Source organism: Belonocnema kinseyi, chromosome 7 (assembly GCF_010883055.1).
Source record: "Belonocnema kinseyi isolate 2016_QV_RU_SX_M_011 chromosome 7, B_treatae_v1, whole genome shotgun sequence".
NCBI classification, from domain to species: Eukaryota; Metazoa; Arthropoda; class Insecta; order Hymenoptera; family Cynipidae; genus Belonocnema; species Belonocnema kinseyi.
The window spans coordinates 42,505,403-42,516,408 of record NC_046663.1 but is presented as its reverse complement, the minus strand read 5'-3'; the positions used below and the strand labels follow the sequence as shown (position 1 = coordinate 42,516,408).

Here is an 11,006-nt window from a genome sequence, read left to right as displayed (position 1 = left end):
AATATACATTACCAATTCTGGTTTAAAAATTGCAAATATTCTTTGAAATATAAAAATTCCAAGACAAAATCCAAAATTTTAAAAGATTGCAAATTTTATTATTTTAAACCAAATGATTGGATTGAAATCTAATGATTTTTTTTGTTTGTTTGAAAACATAAATTTTCTGATATAAAAAAACAAACTAAAATAACCTAAAACTGTTTACAGGATGGTCGTTTTAATCGACGAATTAAATTCCCGGTCATTTTCCGGTTTACAAAAATTTTTCACGGTCAATGAAATTAAATAAATGGAACACTAAAGCTAAAAAATTGTCCACTTGAGATAATAAAAACTGAGCTGCAAATGAAAGCACTAAAAGTGGAACTGTTAAATTTTGAACATTTAAAATTTTTAATTAAAAAATGTTGTATTTAAATGCTCAATAATTTACGCGTATAAAATTAAAGACGCTAACATTTTTCAATTGAAAAAATATATAAATCCACGTTATCATTTCCAATGCTTTAAAATAAAAAATCAATCAATGAATTTTAAAATGATCAAAATTTTATAATTTTAAGGAATTTCTAGCTAGAAACATTAAATATTGAAAAATTGAAAAATCTTTAACTGAACACTTCTGAAATTAGAAATTCAAATATTTTCTTTTTACATAGTTTAAATATCTGTGGAAAGCTTCAAAATTCTATTTCAAAATCTTAAGAAATCTATAAGTTGTTTTAAATTTAAAATTATTTTGGAAAATTTTTCAGAATTTCTAAATATCTGTCAAAATTAATTGAATTTTTTCTATAATATTCAGAAAATACTGTAAATTTTAGAAATTTTGTTTACAGTTTGGATGTATACATACATTTTAACATTTATTATTTGTAGGCAAAATTTGAGTAATTTTTAGAGATATGTAGAAGTTTTGAAAAGATTTAAACCTGATGTAAAACTTCAAATGATAGCCTAATATAAAACAAAATGTAGATTTTCGCAGATTTTAAACAAAAGAATAAAAACTTTTTTTCAAGATTTATAGGAAAATTAAAAATCATTTTTCATCTTGAAAAATTATTTTAAGAGAATATTTAAAAAGTCTTTCAAAGATTGAAACAAAATTTTCAAAAAATATTCTAGAAGATTTTAAGAAAGCCTTAAGAAATGTTAATTTGTAAATTATACATCAAAATTTTAAACATTCACTTACAAATTAAGCATTTTTCAAATACAACAATTAAAATTGTAACGTCCAAAGTTTAAAAGGATTTTCGAATTTTTAACGATTACAGGCTTTCTATGTCAAACTATTCAGTTTAAGATTCTTTACTTTTAAATATTTGGCATCAATTTACTTGGCTTAAATAAAAATTCAAATATTGTTAAATATTCAATAATTAATATGTTTTTTAATTACAAAATTTCAAATTGAATGGGTTAAAAATTGAATATTTTCGACTGAAACAATATTTTAAATTTAATAAAATCCTTTCATTAAGAATATATTATTATGAAGTTATTTTTAAGTTGAAAATAGTTTATAAACGTTCAGTCACAAATTCAAATTAGTTTAATGACTAAGACTTTCAAATTGAAACCGCTTTAAGTTTTAAAGTTAAATTCTGAAAATTCTTAAATTTTGAACTGATTTAAAATCGTTTTATCAAATCGTTTTTGTTCACTTTTTATTACTTACAGTACAGATAAATTAAAAATGTATTTATTTATTAAATAAAAATGTTTTTTATCCAAAATTTTCAGCATCAAAGGCTTGTATTTTTTATTTGTTCGAGTCTTTAAGAAAGCATTAAAAAATTCTTTAAATTAAAAATGTAAGTTTAAAAATTTTTAATGGGAAATTTTTAAAGTAAACAAATTTTTAATTACGCATTACAAGCTAAATAATAGCATAATTGAAAAACACAAAAATTGAACTAATTATTTAAAAACTGTTGAAATCGAACGTGGACAAATTTTTCTTTTACAAATTTGTAAAATTCACGATAACAAAAAAAATTCACTGTCATTTCCAGGTCTCAAAAAATTCCCAGTTTCCCGATCCAACGGCCACTCTGTGTATAAGAGTCTTCTTTGAAACATAATTTTTTAAATTAGAAATACCAATTTTCGACGAAAAACATCAACATTATCAGAAATTCTTCAAGCTCAAAAAATTATTAATATCGTTAAAATCTCATAATTTATTTATCAAGTTCCTAATAATTGCCGACGAAAAAAAAAACTAATATAACGAAAAATTATTCAGAATTGTAAATCTTCTTCGAAATAGATTAATTTTTTTTAAATAACAAAATTTTTTTGAAAAATGATAAAATAAACCTAAGACTTTTTGAAATCCTTTTTGTTTTTGGAAATACCAATTTTTGACGAAAAAAACTTACATAATTTAAAATTGTTCCGATTCGAAATATTGCTAATAATTTGTTTTTGTATAAAAGCCTATATAACTCAAAATTGTTAAAATATGTGCATCTTCTGTTAATAAATAAAAAAGTTTTGTTAACGATTTTCAACGAAAAAAACTAAACACAAAATTATGAAAAGATGCTAAATTTTGTTCAAATTATGATTTTTGTTTAAAAATGTCAATTTTCGTTATAAAACTTCTATATAACCAAATATTGTCTAAGTGCGTGAGTCTTCCTTCAAATCCTTTTATTTATTTTTTAATCACAAATACCTATTTTCAACAAAAGGCACTAACTTAATACAAAAGTGTCAAAAAATTAAAATTTTTGTGCCAATTACCATTTTTCATTTAAAATTCCAATAAAAACCTACCTAACCTAAAATTGTTCAAATATGCGAATCTTCTTAGAAATATAATTTTTTTTTTTTTAATTCAAAATACAAATTTACTTTCGACAAAAAACACTAAATTCATAAAAAAGTGGTTAAAAAATTATAAATCTTCATTGAATTTTTGTTAATACCAATTTAGGAACAAAAAACTCACATAATTCAAAATTGATCAAAGATTCTAAACATTGTTCTTGTAAGAATTTTTATTGTAAAATACCAATTTGTGATGTAAAATGATTATGTAACATAAAATTATTCAAGTGTGTAAAATTTTCTTAAAATCTATTTTTTGAAATCCAATTTTAGACGAAAGGCACATATTTAAAACAAAATTGTTAAGATTCCAAATTTTGTTCCAATTAATGATTTTCGTTTTAAAATTCAAATTTTTATTGTAAAACGCCAACATGACCTAAAATTGTTAAAAATGTGTTATCTTCTATAAATTAAATTTGAAAAAAAATGTTAAATACCAATTTTCGACAGAGAACACTAATTTAATGGAAAATTGTGAAAAGATTCTTCATTTTGTTAAAACTATTCTTTTTGTTTTAAAATTTCAGTTTTTAAAGTAACGAGCCTACCTAATCCAAAATTGTTAAAATACGTGAATCTTCTCAAAATATAATTTAAAAAAACCCAATTTTTTAAGAAAAACGCTAACTTAATACTAAAGTGTAAAAATATTTTTAATTTTGCTCAATCCTAATTTTTGGTGTAAAGCGCCTAACAAAAAATGGCCCGAATGTGTGAATCTTCTTTAAAATCTAAATTAAAAAAAAAATAAAAATCCCAACTTTCGACAAAAATGCTAACTCATTACAAATGTGCCGCAAGATTCTAAATTTTTTTTTCTTCAAATTATGATTTAAAATTTCAACAAAAAGCTTGCATAAGCTAAAATTGTTGAAATATGTGAATCTTCTTTGAAATATAACTTTTTTATCAATTAAAAATACATATTTTCGACAAAAAAATAGTCACACAAAATTGTTAAGAAATTCTAAATTTTGTTCAAATTCTGGTCCTTTTTTATAATTATAATTTTTTATTTAAAAAGCCTCAATACCCTAAAATTGGTCAAATTTGTGATCTTTTTTTTTAAATCTTACTTCTTAAAATTAAAAATACCAATTGTCGACGGCAAACACTGGTTTAATAAAAATTTGTTCCAAGATTAAAAATACTGTTAAAATTCCAATTTTTTGGAGTAAAACGCCTACACAACTTTAAAATGTTTAAATATACAGGGTGGACACGCTGGGGCTTACATACATAAATGTAGGTAATGTCAATTTAAAGTTCACGCATGTAATATTTCATTTACTTTATTTAAAACATATCCTGTCTATTCACAACATACCTGTTTTTATGCCGTAAATAATCGGTAAACACAATTCACTCTTCGTCCACTGGAAGCGCAGAATATTATTACTATTTTATAGTATTTGTCACTCAGCAGACAATCCATAATGTTATTGGCACAAAAAAATGAAGTTCACTTCTCAGTTCACACGTCTCATTTCATTATTAATTAAACACTTTTATTATTTGTAATTAATATGTAACATAACCTATATTATTTTGACACTTGTATCCATTTGAAGTTTCGAACGCAACCATGGAAACTATGATAAACTGGATCCGAAGAAGCACGGACTTGACCGAATGACCGATCCGAATGCAACTTTAAAGGCGCGAAATATGAAAATACTCCCGTATAATGGCTACTCCCCTGCTATTGTGCAATTCGGGTAGCATTCGATTCGCCACGTATGTGAGCCCCAGCGTATCCACCCTGTATGTAAAACTTTTTTTAAATCCAATTTATTCAAATTAAAAATACGAATTTTATATTAAAAACACTAACGTAATAAAATATTTTGAAAAAATTCTAAATTTTGTTCAAATTATAATTTTTGTTTTAAAATCCCAATTTTTGTTGTAAAACGATTAGATAAACTAAAATTGTTCAAAACCTGAATCTTCTTTGAAATCTAATTAATAAAAATTTTAAATACTATTTTTTGATGAAAAACACTAATTAATTAAAAAATTATTAGGATTCTAAATTTTGTGAAAATTGTTATTTTTGTTTTAAAATTCCAATTTTTGAAGTAAAAAGTTGATCTATCCTAAAATTGTTCAAACTTATGAATCTTCTTTGAAATCTGATTAAAAAAATTAAAAGTACCAATTTTCGAAGAAAAACACTAATTTCATAAAAAATGATTAAAAGGTTCTGAAATTTGTTCAAATTATGACTATGTTTTTGGTTAAGAAACTACATAACTTAAAATTGTTAAAATAAATAAATTTTTTTTTCAAAAACCAATAAAAAAAAAACAATTTTGGAAAAACAAAACTTACTACAAAATTTGTTCAAAGTAGGAGTTTTGTTTTAAAATTCCGATTTTTTATGCGAAACGTAACCTAAAATTGTTAAAAAATTATGAACTTCAAAAATTTAATGCATTTTGTATGAAAAAGGCTAAAAAGTTAGAAACACTAACAAAGCAGTAAATTACTTAAAAAATTGTGAATCTTATGATTTTTTATTTAAAAATTCTAATTTCCAGTAAAAAAAAGAACTAATATAAATTGTTTTTAAAAGAAATTTTAAGTATTCTTGGAAACATTATAATTTTGTATTGAATTTCTTTTTTAAAAATACTAATTTCCGGCGAAAAGCAATCATGTATAATGTTGACAATAATTTATTAGTTTCAAAGTTTTTTATTCCCAAGATTTTTCCAAGCTTTTCCTTATCAAAAAGCATTATTTGTAGAGGTAATTGTAAATATTTCAAATTTGAAATATATAACTTCAATAAAAAGCCAATCAGGTTTTAAATAACAATGACTGCGAGATTTTCGAGATATCGTTACACCACTTATTTTACATAGGAATTACAATCCTCCTTTTCAACTTTTATCACCTATAAAATTAGTGAATTATACACTTGAAATTGAAAATATTAAGCTGATTACACTTGTCACAAATGTATCAAGAAAAGCATGAAAAGGAGAAAATAAGTCTCAAAAACGGGAAAAATATGGTAATTAAAAGAAAGAAACACTTTGAAAATAAATACCTTCTGAATCGTAATCATCTTCCTCTTCGTCCTCGATATCATCTGGATTTTGATCAGTGTCAGCAGTCGAAGAAACGACGTAAATGCTTTCATTATCTTGTTCGTCACTGGGTTCCGGGCTTGGAGTGCGATCCCTTTCTGGAGGAACATCGTCCATCCGCTGTTCATGTGTCGAAACTGATTGTGAATTATTAGGCTTCGTCAAACTCGAAACGCTGCTAAAAGTCGGCATTTCCTGGTCTTCTATCATCGAAATCTCGGAACTTTTTTTCGAAACCACGACGGTGTCTTCGGACTGTCCATCGTCTACGTCTTCTTCTCGCTCACCTGCTGGCACAGGTTCCTCTGGCGGCTTCTCCACAGCTTCGCTCGTTTCCGACATAACGGTTTTTGCAGATAACTCGTATCTGTGTTCACGAAATCCAGGAGAAATTCGTAAAGTATTGAGTGCTTGGGGAAAAATCGGCACAGCAAATTAAAACATTAAAAGATCGACATTGCCCGCGTTTTAGACGAATTCACACTTCTAAGCCGCCATTGTTACAGTCCAAATCCTCTGTTCCGCTTTTTCGATTCGCGGATGTTCGTGAGCACGCTAGTCATTGTTCCGCGAAAATTCAAATTGTATAAATAAAAACTGATTTTCTTAAATACAAATTAATAATAAGAGTTAGTATTTAAAACTCAAAAATTCGGAAAAAAACGAATGTTCAACAAAAAATTGTAAAATAATCAACCAAAACAAATAAATGCTAACCAATGAGTTTATTTTTCGAATAAAAATATAAATTTCTTATTAAAATCTTGCATCTTTAACTGAAATATCCGAATTTACACCAACAGATGAATTTTTAATAATCAAAAATTAATTCAATCAAAAATTAATTTAATCCAAAAATTTAAAAGATAAATTTTAAGCTTAGAATTCCTATAATTTTAAGTGAAAATCTTTACTTTTCAACAAAATAGATCAATTTTTCAACGAAGACTTGATTTTCAACGAAAAATGAAAATTTTATTTTTTCATTGAAAATTAATGATAAAAGTTACATTACATTCAATTTTAAATGCTTTAAATTTCTAACATTTTAGGTAAAACTATTGCAGTTTCAAAAAATAGATCAATTTTTAAACAGATAGTTGAATTTTCAGCCAATAATTTTAATTTTATATTAAAAAAGTCGAATTTGCAACTAAAAAAATCAATCTTCAACTTCAATTATATATTAAATTCAACTTAAAATGCTTTAAATTCCTAACATATCAAGTCAAAATATATTATTTTCAACAAAATGAATAAATTATTTTTAAAGCAGATATTTCAATCTTCGACCAAAAGATGAATTTTCAAACAATAATAAAAATTTTCTATTATAAAAGATAAGTCTTCAACGAGAGATGAATCTTCTACTGCAAAAAAATAAAAACTTGCTTTTTTAAATGCAAATTAATAATTAAAATGTTTAAAATTTAGTTCGAAATGCTTAAAATTCCCAACATTTTAAGTAAAAATATTCTATTTTCAACAAAAAAGATCAATTTTTAACTAAAATTTTAAGCAAAAATATTAAAGTTTCAACAAAATAGATTAATTCTTTAAAAAATATGAATTTTTAAGTAATAAGTATAGGATATTAAATTTAAATTCATAAGCTGTAAAGTCTTAACATTTCAAGTAAATATTTTTTTAACATCAACAAAATAAATCAATTTTTAACCATATAATTTGGATTTTGAACAAAACGATGAATTTTTAAACAATAAGATTATTTCTCTACAAAAAAAAAGAGTTTTTAACTGAAGAGATGCATCTTCAACCTAAGAAATAAAAAATTGCTTTCTTCACGCAAAATGATAATAAAATTGACATTAAATTCAATTTATTACTTAAATCAAGAGACAAATTTTCGAAAAAAAACTTTCAACTAAGAAAAAAAAAAAGTATTTTTTAACAAGGAAAGGTTTTTCAGTCAAGAACGAAAAAAAAATCCCAACATATTGTTTATTTTCTATCGAAAAATATAAAATTCTACCAAAAATGTAATATTTAAACTTTGATATAAAAAAATTAAATTTTAATCGAAGAAATGAGCCTTCAACCAAAAAAATTAATTTTTAACAATGTAGTTCACCTTTTAAAGAAGGCATTGAATTTTGACCCAAAAAGATTATTTTTTTCTCGCCTTTCTCCTATTCCCCAATTTTCACTTTTTACCCTAGTCTTCGTTTTTCCTTTTAAATGCGAACTGAATATATATAGAAACCAATTTAAAAATTTAAATATTTTAGGTTGATTTTTTTGTTTTAATTAGAAGTCAATAATTATATTCTTAGTTGAAAATTCATATTTTTTGGCCAAAAATCTTATTATTTGGCTGAAAACTCGTTTTTTAGGGTTGAAGATTCAATTATTTTGGTTGAAAACATAACTATTTCTTCCAAAAGTAACTTTTTTGTTCAAATTTCAAATTTTTTGGATGAAAATTCATCTTCTTGGCTTGAGCATTCAACAATTTAGTTAAAGCTCTTTCCTATCTTGGCACGAAAATCGCTTTTGGTTGAAAATTCGTCTTTCAGGGCAGAAAATTCAATTATTTTTGTTGAAAACATGACTATTTGTTTCAAAAGTAACTTTTTTGTTCAAATTTCAAATTTTTAAATTAAATATTCATCTTCTTGGCTTGAACATTCAACAATTTAGTTAAAGCTCTTTCCTGTCATGGCACGAAAATTGCTTTTGGTTGAAAATTCGTCTTTTAGGGCAGAAAATTCAATTATTTTTGTTGAAAACATAAATATTTGTTTCAAAAGTAACTTTTTTTGTTCAAATTTCAAAAATTTTAAATGAAAATTCATCTTCTTGGCTTGAACATTCAACAATTTAGTTAAAGCTCTTTCTTGTCTTGGCAGAAAAATGGTTTTAGGATAAAATTTCGTATTTTGAGATTAAAAATTCAATTATTTTGTTTGAAAACTTAACTGCTTGGTTCAAAATAACTTTTTGTTTCAAATTTGAACTTTTGTTGATGAAAATGTTTCTTTTTGACTCGAGCATTTAACAATTTAGTTAAATTTTTTTCCTTTCTCGGCTGAAGAATCTTTTTCGGTTGAAAATTCGTCTTTTAGGGTTGAAAAGTCCACTATTTTTATTGAAAATTATCTGTTTGGTTCAAAATTAACTTTTTTGTTGAAAATTAAATTTTTTCCTGAGAATTATTCATCATTCTGGCTTGACGATTACACTATTTTTCTAGCTTGAAAAACATTTAATGGATTATTTAACTCTTTTGTTAAAAATTTGTCTTATTGTATTTGTAAGAATTCTACGAGCTTTAATTAAAAATTAAAATCTTTTTTTGTTTGATATTTCATTTTTTTTGTTTGTAAATTCAACTACCGGGTTAAAAATTGAACTACTTTGTTAATAATAATAATACTAACTTTTTTGTTTCAAATTAAATTAATAACAAAGAATTGGTACTACGAAAAGTTCTTTGGATTAAAAACTTATTCTTTTTAGTTGAAAATTCAAGTACATGGTTGAAAGTTGAAAATTTATATTTTTTAGTTGAAGATTCAAATTTTTGGTAGAAAATGTTTCGTTTTTAGTTAAAAATTCATACGTATTTTTAAAGATTCATCCTTTTATTTCAAAATACAATTGCTTGATTGAAGATTTGTTTTCTCATTTTTAAAATAAACAAATACATAACAAATATTCGGATAATCGGTACTTTTAAACGCTCTTTAACTTGAAAATTTATACTTTTCAGTTGAAAATTCGTCTTTTTGTTAGAAAATTCTTTTTCTTCACTTCAAATGTACAAATTTGATTGAAAGTTTTTTTTTCTTATGTGAAAATTCAACTACTTTTTTTATTAAGAGTTTTTAAAATGTAAATTGAACTTTTCCATTTTTGTTAAATTTTTTTTTTAATTTAAGGATTTTTGTTAAAAATTCATTTTTATTGGTAGTATATTATTCGTCTAATATAATTATTTCATTTTAAATTCGTTTTTTGTTGAAAAATATTTTTCCTTATTGAATACTTAACTATTTTATTTTATTTTTAAATTTCATCTTTTTTAGTTTAAAATTAATTTCCTTAGTTGAAAATTGAATTATTATGATATTTTTTTAATTGATCTTTTTCATTTGAAAATTCAAGGTTTTTAGTGGAAAATTCACCTTTATTAGTAGAAAATTATTTGCATTATTTAAAAATTTTACGATTATGTTGAAGAAAAGCTTCTTTTTATTGTGAAAATGATTTTTTAACAGAATATTTAACTATTTCCTTTTCTATTTAAAATATAATTTTCAGTGTAAAATTTATCTTTCTTTAGTTGAAAATTAATTTATTTCGTGGAAAATTAAATGTTAAATACATGTTTCTTGCTGTTGAAAATTCCGGGTTAAAAGTTTAACTGTCTTCTAGAAGATGCGTTTCGTTTGGTTTAAAAATCTAACAATTAGGCTATGATTTCTTATCTTTTTTTTTGTTGAAAATTCATTTTTTTTATTCATCGATCTTTTTTTTATTCTAAAAATAAACAAATGAATAAACCTGCTTGCAGACTCGGTACTTTGACATATTTGTTGATTTGAAAATTTATCTTTTTTGGTAAAAAAGTATTTGTCTTGTTTGAAAATTCATCTACATACATATATTGTTCAAAATTCTTTTTTGTTAGGGTTAAAAAAATGTATTTTTTGTTGTTAATTGAAAATACGTATTTTGGTTAGAAAATTCTTGTTTTAAAGTCATATTTTTGGTTAAAAAAATTTTTTTTTTCTTGGGTAAAAATTTAACTACTTTTTTTGGAACTCCATTAAAAAATGTTTAAAGTGTAAAGTGTATTTTTTAGTTGAAAATTGCACTATGTGGTTAAAAATTGTAGTATTTTGTAGAAAATGCGTCTTTTTGTTAAGATATTATTCGTATTGTTTAAAAATGGTACAAAATGTACCGATTTTGTTGAAAATTAATTTTTTTGATTGAAAATTAATTGCTTAAACTGAATATTGACCTAATATCATTTCTAAATTCTCCTTCTTAGTTGAAAATGCATATTTTTTTCTTTGAAAATTCGTCTTT

At 23.6% G+C, this 11,006-nt stretch overlaps 1 protein-coding gene across 3 annotated transcripts in view; it reads right to left on the bottom strand.

Moving 5' to 3' along the window:
* Positions 1–11,006, bottom strand: part of LOC117175800 (probable serine/threonine-protein kinase kinX) — a 52,737-nt gene that overhangs the window by 39,661 nt on the left and 2,070 nt on the right. For 2 of the 3 annotated variants that reach the window (XM_033365547.1, XM_033365549.1), the window contains exon 1: positions 5,909–6,441. In XM_033365547.1, coding sequence (XP_033221438.1) covers positions 5,909–6,290 — 382 coding nt within the window. In that variant the 5' untranslated portion in view covers positions 6,291–6,441. Of the gene's footprint in view, positions 1–5,908; positions 6,442–11,006 lie in introns of those variants that run through there. The other variant, XM_033365548.1, reaches the window with a different exon arrangement.